This window comes from Scomber japonicus, chromosome 11 (genome assembly GCF_027409825.1).
Source record: "Scomber japonicus isolate fScoJap1 chromosome 11, fScoJap1.pri, whole genome shotgun sequence".
Lineage (NCBI taxonomy): Eukaryota > Metazoa > Chordata > Actinopteri > Scombriformes > Scombridae > Scomber > Scomber japonicus.
The window spans coordinates 13886823-13906352 of NC_070588.1; the positions used below are offsets into that span (position 1 = coordinate 13886823).

Consider the following 19530-nt stretch of genomic DNA (forward strand, 5'->3'; position numbering starts at 1 on the left):
TGTGTGCCCATCTCTTCTTCAGTGAATGCCCAGGTGGCTTAGGCCACATTCACACCAAGTCTGCCAGTGTGAGAAAAAACATCAGTCCTGTCATCTTTTTGAATGGGGGTGGTGTTTTTTAGGCTGCAGGACTGGGGACAACATGGGGTTCAGCAAAAAACCACAGCAGCAATCCGGAAAGAAGTTTAACAGGAATTAATTTTTGCCACAAAACAACCTGACGTCAGGCTGCAGTGGCCAGTCATGTAAGCGAAGAACAACCTTGATTTGCATTGTGAAAGAGGTGTCTGTAAATCAAGGGATACGTTTTTTTAGAGTGTCTCAATCTCTCTAGATCAGAGATCTAGAAGGCCATTTTATCCCTGTGCGAGTTAGTGGAGGTTAGCTGAGGGAAGTTTCTGGTGCTCTATGGGCCCTACAATCAGGAAGCGTGAGCAACATCTGGGTAATTTCTTTACAGCGTGAAGTGAACGGTCGAGCTATGGAAGAGCTCAATAACTCATCAGCCAGACTGTTGACCCAAACAAAGCTTTTCTCACACATTGTAGTGGGTGGTGGTGTACTGGTGTGCACTGTAGTGAGAAGTGTTTCTGATATTTTGTCCACTCCATTAATATACATGAGGAGGCAAAATTTTTAGAAAACTTTTCAATATGATGAACTTCAGTAAACCACCACCTATCATGTTTTTATTATGATATACTAAGCTTGTATACTGTTACTAATTGTTTCCTACCTCTTGCATCTGTCTTTAATTCTGCTTGTGGTTTGTGAATTTCATAACCTTGGAATGCACGTTGTGCTTTTTGCTTTAAAATACCTCTTTAAATAAAATGCTGATGAATATTATTATTATTCATTGAATATGCATAAAGTGAGGTAGAATAACCTCATAGAATAACCTTCCTGCTGTCAATTCTTTAGGAGCATCCAGTGGTCATCACCAAGTTCATCCGCGGTGCCAGGGAGGTTGAGGTTGACGCTGTGGCCAAAAATGGCAAGGTGAGATATTACCAACATGTTCTGTCCAGTTTCAGTACAAGCTTTTTTCTTCTCCCCTTAACAACATTATGTTGGCTTTCTGTATATGAGTAGGTCCTGGCCGTGCCAGCTTTTTACCTTGGCAAAGTAGGCTAAATATATAACATGCATGTATTTTTATGTTCTGCTTGAACCAAAACCACCTAACAGCTGAGAAAACAACATTATTTGTCCCTGTTTTATTTGTATTGACACCTTGTTTTACCGTATTTTTAGTTAGAACAGTGTTGTTGTTATTCATCTCTGTAGACTGCCATTATTCAGTCCTCCATTATTTCTCAGTTTAAATGAAGAGGTGGAACTGATATTGAGCCCAGCAGATTAATAAAGTGGAAGTAATCTCATTCATCTTTAGTGAAAAGGCATTATAGCCCAGACAGATCTGATTTAGAGAATGGAATACATTAAAACTAAAATGCAGGAAACTGGTGATACTAAATTAATTTTTCTTTTTAGATTAGATCAGTTCAGGGCGCACTGAAATGATTCTTGTTCAACAAACTGTTTTCATATCTGATTGACATGCACCACAGATTTATGTCATTTTCTTACTTTTAGTGGGGTTGTGTTCTTCAGCTGTTTGTTGCTTTCTTATAAATGTACTTTGCATATATACTATGAATACACATTCAGAATGTATGACTCAAATTTCTGTGATACATTCCTCTAATGACTTTCATAGTTGAAATGTATAAAAAAAACTTTTAAACTGCATCTTCCATCACTTCTGAAGGAAAAAAGCACAGGGATAAATATTTGATAACTGATAACTGAAAGAGGAAAACCTTTGATTAAAGAGGACAATCTGAAAAAATGTACTTCTTAATTCTGCTTGAATGCATTCAGATTTCCAAAATGAGGTCATAAGAATAATATCCTCTCAAATACAGAAAAAATGTTTAAATTGTTCTTTAATATTCTCAAATGCTTGCTCTGCTAATGTGTTAGTAAAAGTGAGGGAATTGCAGTTCTGTTTCTGCAGGATGTTGAAAGGCATACAAGGAAATATGAAATAGATCGGGCTGATTTAGGGAGCATGACAGAAAAAGTAATTTACAAAATTTCATCCTAATGATTCCTGAGACACATGAGAACTCACAAACCATTGATACCTGTTTTTTGGAGTTTAACTTAAGAAAGCTGGTTTAACTTGAACTTGTTTAACTGAAAATGTATATAAGTGTATAATTGCTAGCACTGGAAATTGTTGGAGGCGACAGAGCCACCTAGGTACTTTTCCATAACTGCCCTGTCTGTTTTTTATTGGTTAGGCTGTGGGAGTCATTTCAAGGTTGTCTGTTTGAACGTGGGTTATCCAGCTGTATGGTAGATTTTCTCTTTCTGCTTTCCCTGAATACAGCCCTACCTTTATCTTCAGTATCACATTAACAAGCTGTCCATTAATTGAATACCAAGCAGGCCTCATTATTCCTGGTCAGGCTGTGTTCGCGTGTGTGTGTGAGTGAGTGATTATATGTGTGGGAGAGTAGAAAAGTCAGAGATAATATGTATTAATTACAAGCTCTATCTGAAGAGCGCTAATGAATGCTGTGGTTAGCAGCAGTTTAAATGAGCTAATGACACAGCAGCTCATTTTCAGTCACACACTCACACACAGAGGAACTTCATGATACAAATAACCTTTCCTGTGGGTGAAAAGTTGGAAGTTATTCTTGTGACACTGCATATCCACTTACATTGTTTCTCTCTGGGTACTTCAACAAATACAGGCTCTTTATCCAGACAGATTTTCAATAATTGTTGGCCTTACTCAGTTTATTAATTTCCTCCAAGTGTACAGTGCAACACACACTGTTTTTCTAGGTCACCATATGTTTACACTGTATTTTTGTATATTATTTTCCACTGTGATATACTGTAGGTATAATTTTATCAAGGCTGAAGGCCATCTGCCTCCAGGTCTAAACAATTTCTCATCAGGGAACAGACCAAAGTTATAATATTTGAGTTGTTTTAAGTAGTAATTCCTGTTGTTTAGCAGAGCTATGATCTGTATGTAAATACAGCATGTATGACATAATCACTGGGTGTCTGTCCAGGTTCTGGTCCATGCAATAACAGAGCATGTGGAGGATGCTGGGGTGCACTCAGGAGACGCCACTCTAATGCTGCCAACCCAGACTATTAGCCAGGGTTCGCTAGAAAAGGTCAGTTACGTTCTACACAGTCACTCTCAATGTTCACAAAGTCACTCAAACCACATCAATTGTATCTCAGATTTGTGTATATAGATATGTAGTATATGTATATTAATGTGTTTGTGTACATACATAATTGATATATTAGTATATCAATGTGTATGTGTGTATATATATATATATATATATATATATATATATATATATATATATATATATATATATATATATATATATATATATATATATTGATGTATATTGATGTATATTTAATTCACCGGGACCTGAGTACTGTATTTTGTTCTTTCATGTACCTACATGGCTGAATGACAAGTTCTATAAATTCCTTGAATCCTTGAATCATTTTTTAATGACCGAATTGATATTCCACAGGAAATGAGTACTTTAACTCAAATGCTGTGTGCACTTAAAGTCCAACTGAAATCAGATAACACATTTTTGCTTTTGTTTTTCGGCTACTGCTTACATATCCACTCAAAACAATCAGTGACCAAAAGGGAGAAATGTATAATTGATATATATATATCTTTTTTTCTTTTTTTTTCATGATGGCACCCTCTATTTTCGAATTAATTCAACAGAATTTTGTGGGTTGTTCATCTTTATAAATGGTGGTCTTGTTTCCAAATGGCCAATCAAATCTTTGCATAATGCAGTAACATCAGCAGCCTGCTAAACAAGAGCCACTGACTGAGCTTTCCTGCTAAAGTCTCATTATCTAACTTATGAACATGAACACACATCTTGTCCTGCACGTTAGCTTGCTGAATGAGCCACCAAACAAATCTTCATTGGGAAAAAGTGCATTGCAAATGTCAGTTTTCAGATAAGGTAGCAAATTGGCTGCTGAGCTTCATTACATTAAACAGCAGGTAAATGTACCTGCAAAGGTCATTTTGGTCTGTTTAAATACTGTTGTGGTCATTACTATTCAATACCATTGCTAATAACAAACAGTCTGCACATGACTTGTGGACTTTGGTCCCTACAGTGTAACACAAGCCAGCTGCTGTCTATTAAACACAGACCCGCCCCTCCAGTTGGCTGTAAAGAAAGGGGGCATTTATATTTGATATCTCCCCAAAGACCATTTTCTTCCATTTAATAATAAGTAGTTATTATACATATACATTAAAAGAACATGTTGAAATGGGTTTCGAGTGCAAAATGGAATAAGTGTGTGATTTTCAATTGGACTTTAGATTATGCAAAAATAAATTCTCCATAAGTGTATACAGAGATAATATGGTGTGAAACGGTGTTCAGATAGTCTCATATATATTGTATATGTATCTGTATTCTCTTTTTCCTTTGCCCTCAGGTTAAGATTGCCACCCGGAAAATAGCGCAGGCATTTGAGATTTCCGGGCCTTTTAACACTCAGTTTCTGGTTAAAGGCAATGATGTCATGGTAGGTAACATTTACCAGGGTATGACTAAATGATAGATTGAAATTTTCACACCTGATTGCAGCAATGCAATTCACTCATGAATTGAAATCCCCATGTGTTCAGAATAGTTTGCAAAGCTGGATGGTTATTGTGATCAATATTGCCTTCATTTTGATTTCCCAGCTACAACACCAGGAAATATGTGTGGAAAACTCAGAATGTATAATATGTACATACTGAGTTTATATATGTATGTGCATTGGCAGCGTAGATATCTGCATTGAGTATGGTCATCTTTTTGATTAGCCTTAGTTAATGTGTACATTAATCTTATGTGTTTTTCTTTCTACTTTTTTGAAATTACAGTATTTGTATTTTGCACCCTTTTAGGTGATAGAGTGTAATCTGCGGGCTTCACGCTCCTTCCCTTTTGTGTCAAAAACAATCGGTGTGGACTTTATCAATGTGGCAACCAAAGTGATGGTGGGAGAGCCTCTGGATGAGGCCAGCCTGCCCTCACTGGAGAAACCCATCATTCCAATTGACTACGTGGGCATCAAGGTGAGACTGAAATAGCTGTTTATAGCAAACTGTTCAACTGGCCTTCTTTAATCTTTTAGTTGAGTTTTTAACATAGAATGAATGGTTAGATAAATGAATAAGAAGGTGATAGCAGGGGATAAAAGTTAGCGACAAGTTTCTGTACTTTTCCTGCTATGATAATATTGTCATGTGTAATGTCTTGCCAAACTACTGTTTAGACCACAATTCCTATGTCTTTTTCTTACAACTAGACATTACACAATACTGTATTATAGAAGTGGCTCTAATGCTATAAAGGGCTATCTGTTTAATTACTCAATGTACGTATTAAACAGTTAATCAGCACAATGTCAGACAGGGGAAGAAAGATAACTGTGATTATGTGATCTGATTGTGACGCTTTTGTGTTTAGCAGTTAAATGGATGACAACAAAGTGAAGTGTCACAGGATTGCAAGCAAGAAGCCGAAATTAGTTCACAAAGTGGCCAGTAAGTGGCCAAACATTAGACCTAACCCAATGCAATTTGAGGGTACTGAAAAACATCAGGCTGAGATTATGATATCACGACATAAATAGTGTCACGAACAAGATAAAAGGATCTAAGGATAAAGAATGTTTCATTGCTGTTTGATATTGGGCTATTCAAATAGAAAGACTTGACTTGAGATTGGACCCATGACTACATGCATACTGCAGGTTCAGGTCAGGTTTTATGAAAACATGAAGTACCACATGCACCATAGTTTCACACTTCATTGTCGCTTTGTTGTCACACCCGACAGACACTTAAGCAGCCTAAGTGCCCCTTTTGAGCTGTCCAGTGGCCACCCAAGTGCTGCTATTGTCAGCCCAAATGCTCCCTAAGTGCCACTCTGGTTGGGCCAGGTGCCCTTTTGGTCACCGAAAGTTACCAATGGTCATCAAGTGCCCATTTGAAAGCCCTAGGGGACAATGTGCTCATGCCCTGTACCTTTTTGTAGTGAAACCAAAGTGCTTTTTGATCAGTACTTGACCTCTGGTTAGCTAGAGTACTCACCAAATGCCCGTTTGCTCAACTCTGTTTATGACCTTGGACTGAGGGGCTCTGATTACTGTGGACCTACAACAAATATTTGATTTTATAATGCTAATTTTGTCCAAAATGACAGGTCTTACACCTGCATAACCCTTCAGTAAAATGCCCAAATATTTGGTTGTTAGAAGTCCCATTTCACAGACCAATTCTGGTTCTGCAGTGAGTAGTCACATCAGTGAATAATAAGCAAATAAAATGTGTCCTAGTCATGCAGCTAATTTTGGCCAAAGTGAGCAAACTCAGCAGATCTTTTTTTCCCAGTAGATAAAAGCAATAGACTTACAGAATATGCTGACATATTTACAAACAAAAGTCATGCTTACCTTGTTTAATTTTCTCAGATTAGCTGAGTGTCGTATTGTGGAAACGCTGTTATTCATGATCAATGAGAAGTGCACTCTCAGTTTGGGCAGTGGAATATAACATGACAGACAGGCTGAGAGTACGAGGGTTCTCCTCTATATCATAAAAATCTCCCTGTTTTATTAGTCTAACCTGTAATATTTCTCCCCCATAGTCTTACACTGAAATGATTATCAAAAAATACATGACAAAGCATGTCCTGTATCAGTTCAATACAGAACACGTCTTTTAGTTTCTAATTATGCAAATATTCTTTATTATACAGGACCAGTGGCAACCCTGAGTGCAGTGTATGTACAGTTTAGGCTATTTTTCAGTGAATTAGTTCTACAACACCTCAAGACCCAAGCCAAGTTTTCTTGTCTTGCCTGCCACCCAGCTGAAGTAAAGGGTTTTCACCCCAAAGTTAGTGACAACTTCACCCCAGGCCCACTTATGGTGGATTAACCAGATATTGCCCCCTCCTCACAAAAAAAAAGACTTGTAGGGGACCAGGGATTTCATAGGTAATAGCTACTTGTTGTATAAAAGCGACTTTTAACTTCTCTTACAAGTGCTAATTACCATTCTTCTGAACTTCTTACAGCCCGATGCATGATGTATGGTTTGAAAATTAGTTCCTTAGAGCCCTGCATGTATGATATCTTAATAGGTACTGCAAGTTCTGAAAGTTCAGCTTCCATTGGATCACATAACAAAGACAGCAATTACTGCTTCTTTCCTCTACAGTACCTAAGCATGGGAGGGGGGGTAGTAGTAGGTGCTTTCTTATACTGGCTGAGAGGCTTACTTCTTAGATTGGATACGAGAGAGTTTACGTGTCGCCAGCTGTTCCAAAGCTATTTTTTCCAAAGTAATTTCTCCCTCTAATTACAACCGAGCTGCTGTAACAATGGCTGTAGTTTGGAGCCAATCACGCAGGTATAATCCCCCACTCTTCCCCGCCATCTAAAGTTTTCAATTTCTAGTCTGCGCAGTGGTGAGGAATATTAATCAGAGCTCTGAATACTCCAGTTTCCAGGCTTAAAAGACTTCCAGAGTTTACTTGGAGTCTATGATATAGACTTCACACCCTCTGACTGACATTGGCCATGCCGCCAAACCTGCAAAAATACATGATGACTGATTAACAAAGGAGTGCTAATTTATTTCTTCTTGTTATACACATTACTGTCTCAACATCAAAACCCCACTGTAAACACACATTGTGTGAAACAATTTACTCAGGCTTAGTAGCCTGAAGTGTGTGCCATCAAAATATGCCATATCTCCTCTCAGCCTTCACTGTCCTCACTGTATCATCACAAGGAATAAGTCATTGGCATCCAGGGAGACCATCTTCATTTATCCGTCTCATTCCCTCTCAACCTCACTCTGTTGCTCTTGCTATCTCGTTTCTCTCTCTGACAGTCCCTTGTTTGAGGCCATGTTGTTTTCTTTTCACTAACAAGTCCCCACTGTGTAATTTCTGTCTGTATATACAAACTCACAGGAACAATAACACCATTGTATTTATGAGATTGAGAGGAGGATGAGCATCAAAACAACATTTGAGGGGGAGGAAGTGGTTTGGTCCAGACTGCACACTTATTGGCTGGGGAAAAATAACTTCCAACTGTTGGATGTTTTGTCCCTTTGACTATGGCATGCAGGACATTACAGTGACATTTGAGATAGATTCTTGTGAGCCCTGTGACTCAAAATATATATATACGTACAGTACTGGAGAAACATCACACTGGGCTTATATTTCTGTAAATGCTTTAGAGGAAGCCATGTTTATACAACCCAAGTGTTAATGTGAACAAAATATTTACATGTATATTACATGTATGCATGTCATAACATCTGGTAGTTAATGATGGCTCAGTATAATTCATGGTCAATATGGTGAAGACATATTTCCACCCAATTTTAAAACACCAGCTTCTGAACATTAAAAAAAAAACAAAAATGAAAAGAAAATGAAGCCTTTCCCAGTTTTTAGAATCAAATATCCATAATTCACATATTAAATACAGATTATTGAAAGACTCTTTCTATATTCTTGTATTTTCTAAGTACAAAAATAGCTGTTAATTTCCATTTAACTGCAAACATAGAGACATTTACACAAGTGCCACTTCCGCCTCCAACAAGGCAATGGATGTGAGCAGCAATGTTATGTGGAAATGTCTTACTTTATTCATTTCCTTCTCCACTGTAGCTCAGCTGGTGCCCCAAGATAACATTGTTCATGTTGTGGAGCTTCACAATTCCACTGTCTCAAAGGAGTGGGCGGTCGGTGTGGGACACGCAGATGGGGAAGTAGTGTTTGTGCGTGTTAGTAGGATGTTCTGGTTACAGAGCCTCGGTTTTTGCGACGGTCACATATTCTGTCACAGACACACCACTGCAATAGGGGCAGACACCATTGTGATTGAGTTTTTCAAAATTCTGTTCATGAATGACCGAGTACAGTTTATTTTTAAAACATTTAAAATCAGGATGGTGCAATGGTGAAAAATGGAGGCCCATCTTTATTTGGATCATGTTCAAATCATCTGTTTTGACTTACACAGAGACCCTCAAACTGATGTCTTTGTGTCACTCCATTTCTGCTTTTCACAAATTTTCAATCTCCACCATTTATTTTATTGTTGATCCTTGTCTTTTTTAATACATCATTAAACATTGCCTCTCACTGTTACTCCCTCTCTGTGTTCCTCGCCATCTATTTAAAGGCATAATATGCAGAATTTGTCAGTTGCTGTTTGTAAACACAACATTCAAAGTTGCCCCCCCCTCTCCAGGTCAATGACACCAGAATAGACTGAGAGCATGAGCAAGAGAGCAGCTGTGGTCGAGCGTGCTAGAGGGAGACAATCAGTGAATTAAATAAATAGTTAATTATATTTGAATAATTGTTTCACAACAGTTACATTGTAAAGTACAAATAAAAATAAATGCTCACACCTCCGCACAACCTTGTGGGAAGGTTCCACATAGCCGGCTTTGATGTGAATGCAGCTAAAGTACACACATCATACTGCCTGCTGTGGCCTCTCTGCGTGTGTGGAGTTCAGCCCCGCCTTTGGACAAGCAGACACACAGACCTGCAGCTCTTTATATATCCATGACAGAGACAGACAGCAGAGGAAAGAGTTGGAGACATCAGTGTAACCTGTCCGTTATACTACGAGTCCCAACCCCACACCCTGTGAGCTGTAGCTGGGGACTACAAACCCACTCCCCAAAGGCTGATATCCAGAAACATCCTGAGTACAACAAAATAATAACAAAAACAGGCAGAGGGCAGTCTTTGAAAGACAGTTCTTTTTGTATTATTCTATACATCTCCTTTAATTTTCTCTCTTTGTTACATTCTGTAATTTTAACTTTGCATAGCTCCATGTCTTTCTCTGACACTTTGAACAAAGCTATGATAAGCGATGCTGCATTCCCTTCTCTACGTCCCTTCTTACATTAGTATGCTAACATTACATTCAGCTGATTAGATAGCCTGTTTCAAGGATGAATCCCCCTAGTGGCCTGTGTGTGTGTGTGTGTGTGTGTGTGTGTGTGTGTCTGTGTGTCTGTGTGTGTGTATCAACCACACAAAGCCAAACCACTCCTAACCAGCATCTCCCTCTCTTTTCAAGGTAATAGGGGTTATCTGCTTTTAAATTGAGAAACAAGAATGGCTTCCCACATGGCGCCATACTTTTCTTAATTTGCTTGTATTACAAAAATTAGAAGCTACTGTATTTGGCTCTTGTTCTTGTTCGTTCCTTTTAATTATTCTTCCCATCTTCTCTGTTAATTTATGATTTAATCTTTTCCTTCCCCTCTTCTGTCATTTAAGTCTCTTTCCCTATCCCTCTCTTTTTATCCTCCTGAAGTTTTTTGTCTTTCTTCTGTCATTGCATTCATTATTTCATGTTTATTTTTGTTCTCTCATTTTATTCCATCTCTTCCTCTCTCAAATATTTTAATTCACTTTCCTCTGTTCCTTTTTTATACATTATCCTCATTTATTTCTCCTCATCTCCACTTGCTCTATATCCATTTCTGTTTTCTTTGTTCTCTTCTTCTTCCTCTCCTCCTCTGGCTCAGTCTCCGTGGAGACAGCATGTCAAACAAACTGTTAAAGGGAGTTGTGAGCTGCAGTCTGAACAGCTTCCTTTCTTTCCAGATTTCTCCTTTTAGTCTGTCTGCACCAGCAGTTGTGGTGTTAATCTGTTTAGGTCTCTAATGTATTACCATCCGTCTTGCTCTCTTCTCTGATGTCCTTTTAAATTTTCATTCAAGCAAAAACGAAGTGGTTTGCTTCAGACAAAATTAAATAAGTCACAATGTAAACATTTTCATTCTTAGTTTCAATGAACCATTATTCATCAATAAAAAATTGTTTGACATTTATTGTCCACAGTCCATACGCAAACGTAACTCATGCAGGCACATGTTACTTTTCAGATGAGGTGAATTTTGTTACATCTCTGGATTATGACATGTTTTAAATGATTTAAAAGGACTTGTAAGACACCATCATTCCTACAATTTATGTCAGAAATTATTCTCCATTGATTGCCTCTTTCCTTGTGGTATTTCATTCATTTAGAAAACCTCCACTCTTGAAAAAGTGGAGGGAAAAGGTAGGTTTTCATGATCAATCAACAGGAGTCTGTAAATTAAAAAGTTCCTTTCTTCTCCCACCAGGCACCAATGTTCTCATGGCCCCGGCTGAGGGATGCAGATCCTGTGCTTCGCTGTGAGATGGCTTCCACTGGAGAAGTAAGTGCCTTAGAAATACACAGCCAATTATTTTGTTAATTCTGTTTATGCTTCAAATCTTTTATCTCATAATGTGCTTTATTGCAGGTAGCTTGTTTTGGACCAAACATTTATTCAGCCTTCCTGAAGGCTATGCTCTCCACAGGCTTTAAGCTGCCGCAGAAGGGCATCCTGATTGGGATTCAGGTAAGACTACAGCCATCTGGAAGTCCACTTGCCTCCTGTTTGTGTTTCCTTTTTGCCCACAAGACACTAGATGTGAGGTGCCTTCTGAACAGGTGGTCTAAATCTTCCATCAGCTACATACAATACCAGACTGGTACTTTTCACCACTCACCTTGATTCATGGGACTCGTAACAACTGTTATATGACTGCCATGTGCCATTAATTACTTTCAACAGCTCTCAAGTGACATTACCCAGAGAAATTGAAATACCTCTGATTCACTCAGTCCACAGAATTGACGACAAACCTTGGATGAGTGGAAGAAAACTGAACTGTAGTTTAGTTGAAAGTTGAGTTTAATGTCGACCTGACGTTGTGATGCAGGATTGATGAGAAAAACAGAGACATAAAATATAGAAAATCACAACCCCAACAAACATGATCCTCATTTTAAAATTACCCACAGTGATGAGGACCATCTCACAGCAAATGATGCAAGTAGCTCAGTGCAAAACGTTTTGCTCATCCTCATCAAGAAAAGTGCTCTGTCAAAAGAAATCTAGAATCATCATTGCTGCAAAAACATTTCTTCCCCCATACCCAATCGTCAGCCACAGAAAAAAGTCAGTTTGAGCTCTGTGCTGTTTAATGGCACCATATTACATGAGTTTAGTAATTGCTGCCACCCTGGGTTGCCAAACTGTGAGTTTGACTAATGCAGCTTTAACAAAGCATTCACAACAGTAGCTATATAATTGGTACTCTTGGGGAACAGGTCCACTTCAAGGCAAATGCCTGCGGTCACAAATTCACTGTTACATTGCTGACAAGCAGCAACAGTTTAGCCTGACAGATTCAGAACACAGCAACAAAACTGGTTAAATTTTTACCTCTGATAGTTTGAGAAAGATTATGGTAGAAGGATTAAAACATTTGTCCAATCTTATTAATCAGTCTGGTGACAAAGACTGTGGGCTTCAGCTTGAGAGCAGCAAGTTTCACAGTTTTACACAGGTGCTATGAAATGCTGTATTAGTCCACTATCTGTAGCCATGGTTCAGTGTTCCTGATATGGGCCGGGTATGAATGCTTTGATGACAATGTTGTTATTGTGATTACTTCACTTTTTTACTAACCCTAACCCTAATCCACTTTTTTCCAATGTTGTGTGTATGTGGGTTTTATTTAAATTTAACGATTTTAAAACAACATTTTATTTTTGAAAATATATTAAATTTGAGCAAAGTGTAATAATAGGCCTAATTATTATTATTATTATTATTATTATACAGGGGTGGTTATAATATCATAGCATTTGCACAAGTCCCCAGTCACAGACAACAAGGGGGGGGGGGCTTATAATACTGAAACAAGTCCTCAGTTCAAGTCTATATGTGGACCTTTTTGCTCTTCATTCTCTCTTTCCCCTCATTTCCTGTCATCTCGCTGCTGCGGAATTGATGAAAAACCGCTCACAGAATAATAGAAAATAATCAGTCACAGAAAAAAAAATCATCATAAAAATGAAAACTGAAAATAAAATGAAACCCTGAAATCACTGGAAGTAAAAGTAATTTAAAAAGTGGAATTAATGCAATCTTCATTGCTGGCACACAGCACTGTTATGCTGAAGGAACTTCAAGGTCGGCCTCCACAGTTGTTAGGTGGCTCAGTAAAGCCCGCACTTCAATTAACCTCAGTGAAAATCTGAGCCAGCATTGGAGATCCGTGTTCCTCATCCAATCAGACAACTCGGTTAGCCACAAACAAGCAAGGCAGAATTGGAGAAACTGCTGTGCTTCTGTGAAAAGTTACAGTATAGAGGCCTATCCCAGAAGACATGGAGCTCTAATGTTGCCAGTGGAGCACCAACAAATTACTGAATGAATGTTATCAATGTTAATAAATGATCCTATCATGTTAATGAATGACCCGATCATTAATTAAGAAATAACATATAACATTCATTTATTGAGTCCATAACTAGGGATTTGAAAATACAGATAACTCACAGTTTAGTTCAAGACAGGGTTCAGAGTGTGATGCAGACCACAAGAACAAATAATAGCTGTAAAAAACTCCTCATTTATTTCTCAAGTCCAAAACAACAACAGGTAGGTGCCAGTTGCCATTGTGCACCTGTTTCCTTTCTCAGCCTTAATGCTATCAACTGGCTGGCCCTTAATGAGCACATTTTCCACATTTACCCACACAAAACTAAATTGAAAAAATAATACCTACATAAAAAGAGCATTTTTAAAATAAACAGTGACTATCCAAAGTAGATTGACACTCAGCAAAACTATAGCTGGCACCAAACCCAAAGTTCCAAAGCAAACATGGTAAATGCTGCCATTTAGTTTTATGATACATGACGAGATAAAGCAATAGAGGCATGAATGCATTCAGTCGATGGAAATGTGCCAAGTACAGCTCAGCCAAAGACATATTTCTTCTTCTTGGCCTTTATTTACTTTTTTAGTCTGCTAGAGACTTTTACATGAGTTTAAAATGTTTTAGCAGAAAGGAGTGAGTAAAAAAATGCAACTGGAGTTCATGTGAAGCTTTGAAATTACTCAGCCTGAGCTGTAATACACTCTCACTGTTGGTTGTCACAACAAGCACATGTACTATGTGAGAACTCTTCTACTGGCTGACCAAAAGACAGACTGCACAACCATTCCAGTGGAGTGAGAGACAACACATCCAGCCCTGTTGCCACTCACGCTGTTGGTCATATCAATTTTTCAGCTACACGATGCCCAGTTTACTGTTACACCCACTATAATGTAATGAAAGTGAAAGGTCACAAACATTTCCTGAGGTTGTTGTCTCAGCACTTATACATGTGTATATGAGCTGTAGTTTACACAAGACATTACTGAGTTATAGTCACTGTTGCTGTTATGGCAATCCAGTTGATTTTAAATGTGTATGTTACAGTTCACTTTCAATTGTGAAAAGTAAGTAACGTAGTTTATCTCCTGTGGTTTATATAAAATTGATACTCGTCTTGTATTTATACTGTAATGCTTCCATGACATTTTGTTTCTTAATTTCTGTCAGCATTCATTCCGACCCAATTTCCTGGCTACAGCCCACCAGCTGAAAGAGGAAGGCTTCAAGGTGAGTACTTTTATGCTTCAAACACTACAGACTAGACTTCTCATTGAAGAGCAGACATATTTTCCTCTTTGAGTTTCAACACTGGTTGATGGAGCTTAGCACTCATTATGTTTCTATCTTCATGAAGAGATTAAAGGTGTACTATGCAGTATTTGTTGGTTGGTGTTTGTAAACACTCAGCTCTCAAAGTTGACCTCTGAAAGAGAGAGCAGTGCTGGTTGAGTGAGCAAGAGAGTAAATGAAGAGAGCAAATGTCACTGGCTGGTGAAAACAAAGATGTTAATCAGATAAATAAGACGATAAATGGTCACTACACTATGAGTCCTGACCTCGCACCCTCTGCACTATTATTGGCTGGGGGCTACATTCCCACTACCAAAAGATTGACACCCAGAAGTGACCCAAAGACAGCAAAATACTAATAAAATACAGACAGAGGGCTGAGTCTCTGTAAATAAATAAACCAGCCCACACTTCTAGTGGATCATAAGTTATGATTGAGAAGAATTATTTTTGTATGAGTCCATACACTGTTTTTTTTTAGGTAAATCCTTACTTAACTCAATTTGCTCAATATTTTATATTCTGTATTGTTTATACAAGGAGTGTAAGAGAATTGCTATAATATTTGTCTTATTGCTGTCCTCTAGCTCTATGCCACTGAAGCCACCTCAGCTTGGCTTTGTGCCAATGATGTGCCTGCTACTCCAGTAGCCTGGCTCACTGAGAAGGAAGGACACAGCAGCTTGCCCAGTATTAAAAGGTTGGGAAGTATTATTTTTTAACACTTCTGTGATGTTTGAATTGTTTTTTATACATTAATGGAATCATGGAAAACAAAGCCAGCCAATGTAAAACTGAGCCCAACCCGTAAGCCACAGACTTGCTTATGGTTTCCTGGGGCTGTGCTTAAGTAATAAATAAATTGTGATTCATTAGATTCAAAATAAGGATATCTGATCAGCATAGGATACTGCCTGAAGATCTGAGGGCATAGCCCCTTCATTATCGCTGTAATATGCTGACAAGATCAAAGAAGATTCAGAAGACTCTGAAGTCCAGTCATTGCATTAGCCAGAATAGGGCTTGACTTGGGAGGATGAGGAAAGTCTTATATCAGAGCAATATCACAGCAATGCCAAATAAAGTTTAGGGAAATCAAAAAAGCTGCTCAAGCATCTTTGTCTTTACAAAGGAAAATTACAAGTAATGATTTTTAGTATTAGATAATCAAGGACAGCATTAATTTACATAATAGCTGATAGCACTGAAAGTAAAGCTGACTTATTGACAAAGGTGTTATGTTATTGCTCACTTTGCTTCAGTTAAGTGTGTGTTCAGCTGTGAGAAATAAAACATTTTTCAAAGTTTCTAGCAACATAGAATAATTGATGCATCCTGATTGTGACTGAAGTTTTCAGGTAATGATACTATGAACTAGTCAAGATCATGCAACAATAAAGCCATCTGGATTATATGTTTGGAACATGTTGAAGAATCGAATGTATAGGGATTTTAATAGGCTCAGATCAAAAACAGCACAAACACACACATTTGTCTTTATATGCTTGTGAGGACACTCGTTGACATATTGCATTTCCTAGCCTCTTACCCTAACCTTTACCATCACTGCCACTTACTAATCCCTACCCTTACCCTACACTGAACCTAAACCCAATCTAACCTTAACCTGAAAACTTAAGTCTTAACCGTGAAATTGACTTTTGAAGTTGTGGGGACCAGTCAAAACAACACTAGTTTTCAACCGAAATTGTTTCTCTCAAAGATATAAAGACATGCACACACACACACACACACATACATACTCTCAGGGGCATTTTATGGCAGCACATTATACTAAAACGCCTGTGCAGCGCCTACACGATGACATCAAATCTCTAACGTGTGCGTATAAATTCCTTTCACTTTCAATGGACAGACGAGCGACACGTAGCCGTCGTATAGACGCTGTGCATGCGTTGTTGCACATATGCGTGCGTGACGGGTGAATAGCGCCTCAAATACGTGACATGAACGACATGTGACTGTAAAGTACAATTCTACATGAGTGTACAGGCACACGCTGTGTAATGTTTGTGGAAATCAAATAGCGAGTGGTTATCGTGCCGTGCCACATGCGAACGCAGCGGGCACCTGTGTGCACGCTTGTCTCAATGTACAAATAATTACTGTGTGCAGCAAGTAATTTTAGAAAGGCTAAACACCAACAAATATGGGTTGAAGCAGATCATTTCGTTAGGTAAAAATGTGTTCTGAATTTAGGAAATTATTACATCAATGTTTTTTTTTCAATAAATATAAACTTTTGAACTTTACAATGCTCTGTTGCAGAGTTGCTATTAAACTAAAAAAAAATGGTCATCATAAAGTTAATAATTATTTGTACATTGAGACGAGCGTGCACACAGGCGTCTGCTGTGTTCACACGTGGCATGACACTTATCACCCGTCACCCTTCATTATTTGCTATATTCGCCTAGCGCGTGCCTGTGCGCACGCGTAGTTAGCACTCTTTATCCAGGCGTAGGTGATGGGGTTAAGGCACCGAGTGTTTGCTGCGCTGACATAAAATGCCCCTGATACACACACAGACACACACAAAATTATGCCCTGGTTTCAGTATTGCCTTTTTCATTTGAAGACCTTGAAGGACAGACAACGGTGACAACAAAGGTCGTGTTTCTCTCTATGAAGAGTTGGCCTCTATGCCACCATGCACGCCAGTCGTGTGTGTGTGTGTGATAAAGAGAGGGGGAAATATGCTGTAAGTAGTACATAAAAGAAGTTAAGGAGTCAGCAAATTAATGTAAATACTTCACAAACTGTGACAATAGAAAACATGGTATAAGCAATGTAATTTCTCATTGAGAATTATTTGTTGTTCGCCTCATTTGCATGCTAGAATTCTTCTAGGCATGGGATTTTTAAAACAAATTAAATGGTGTTGTAATGACTGACCCTATAACCTAAAAAACAGGGAGATGGCACATGGACAGATAAAACAAGTCTTGTACTGATGTGAATGTTTATTTTTGACCACTGAGGGGCAGAGAACACTCACTGTAGCAGCACCCTTACATACAGCACTGTTGGCTTAAAAAGTTCATAAAAACGTATTAGTAATGGGTTTTCCTCCTTGTGCATCCAGTATAAACAAAGCAGTACGGGCATCCCAACACATCCGGTTTGGTATACAAAGTTTTGTAAAATATTTGGGTCACATTAGTTTGATAATCTTCTTTAACATCCACTGGTTTACTTTGGCTCTCTGTCATTTTGTGCCAAGCAGATAGTGTACTGTCAGCTTATCTAAGCTCTTTTGCTGGAACCTGCTGCCAACAGTTTTATTTAAGGGGGGCAGTGAAAGCCATTGGGATAACACTGTATGAACTGTGGAACCAAAGCTGCAGTGCCAGATGTTGATTTTTAATGGGATCAACTGTACTAACATCTCTGTCACATTACTGGAAGTTGTTTGATTCAAATGTAATATTAAGCATATTGCATATGCCACGTGAGATGTCTGACCCTTTTTTCTTTCTTTCTTTCTTTTTTTGTAGATTGATCAACGAGGGTCATATTGACCTGGTAGTCAACTTGCCCAATAACAATACACGCCACCTAAAGGATAACTTCCTTATCCGCAGAATGGCTGTCGACCACGGTGTTCCCCTCATCACTAATTACCAGGTCAGCAAATGTCACAAATGTCTTATTTGATGGGCTTCAGCTTAGAGTAACATATAGTGGATGTTCACTTTAAGCATTTTTTAATGATGTATTCAGTGTATTTATTTATTCAGTTTCTTTTTTAGACTTAAATTTTGCAGTAATTCAGCCGTTTTTCTAGAGTCAAGAGAGGTTTGTGTAATGTTACTGCATGTTTTAGTTCCTAGTCCCTAAAGATGCTTGGTACAGATAATTTATGATGAGTTTGGAGGTGGAATTATACACAACTACTTTCCTTGATACTTAAAATGTAATAAAAGTGGCTTGAAAATGTTTTTTTTCTGTGTGTATTAGGTGGTAAAGCTGTTTGCAGAGGCAATTCGCTATGCAGGTGAACTTGACACTACCAGCCTCTTCCACTACCGGCAGAAAGAAAGCCAACAAAGAGGTGCTGGCCAGCAGGTCTAGAGCTTCCCTGCCCTTTGGTTTCCTTTTGTAAAACAGAAATGTTAAGTGGTAGCAAATGTATGTAATTTAGTTTCTATACACTTCTTGTATCTGTTTTCCCATTCCCTGGTGTCAAGAAAGTGGTGAGTTATTTTAGGGTAGAGTAGCAGTCTGTCAGGGGTTACCTAGACCAAAACACAAAAGATGTTGGTGCATCATGAAAAATTGTGTCACATTCTGATAAACGTTGTAACTAATGGCTTCATAACTGGTTAATACATGAATTTACTAATGCTTTATAGGTAAGTTGTGAAAACCATCTGGTTGGTTATCCTAAAATAACCAAACAGAAATTAAATTATCTTAAATGCTAATTTAAAGGGGACTCATGGGATCCCATTTCTTGATTTTATATAGTGGGTTTAGCAGCATATCATAGAACAATATTTCATGATAAAAGATGTGTGGGAGTCTGGAGTAAGTTGTTGTTTTGTTTTTTTTAAATGGACTGATGTCCAGGAGCTTTTTAGCTCTTTAGGACTCTTACTTAATCACTCCACAGTGATCTGTTGACTGGTGCCAATCAATACAAAGTAAAACAATCAAAGTTTTTTTCTTGAAGGTCAGAAGTAAAACGTGTGTAGATAACACTTCCTGACAAACCAAAAAGACAATGGTCATGCTGGGTGAGGATGTTTTTTTTAATCACTGGCTTACAAGTGACTGATAAAGC

At 38.2% G+C, this 19530-nt stretch overlaps 1 protein-coding gene across 1 annotated transcript in view; it reads left to right on the forward strand.

Moving 5' to 3' along the window:
* Positions 1 to 18818, forward strand: part of cps1 (carbamoyl-phosphate synthase 1, mitochondrial) — a 49279-nt gene extending 30461 nt beyond the window's left edge. The window contains exons 29-38 of the mRNA XM_053329154.1: positions 925 to 1002; positions 3102 to 3209; positions 4543 to 4632; positions 5003 to 5173; positions 11294 to 11368; positions 11456 to 11554; positions 14601 to 14660; positions 15311 to 15423; positions 18242 to 18371; positions 18705 to 18818. Of these exons, the coding sequence (XP_053185129.1) occupies positions 925 to 1002; positions 3102 to 3209; positions 4543 to 4632; positions 5003 to 5173; positions 11294 to 11368; positions 11456 to 11554; positions 14601 to 14660; positions 15311 to 15423; positions 18242 to 18371; positions 18705 to 18818 (1038 nt within the window). The remainder of the gene's footprint in view (positions 1 to 924; positions 1003 to 3101; positions 3210 to 4542; positions 4633 to 5002; positions 5174 to 11293; positions 11369 to 11455; positions 11555 to 14600; positions 14661 to 15310; positions 15424 to 18241; positions 18372 to 18704) is intronic.
* Positions 18819 to 19530: the final 712 nt, after the last annotated feature.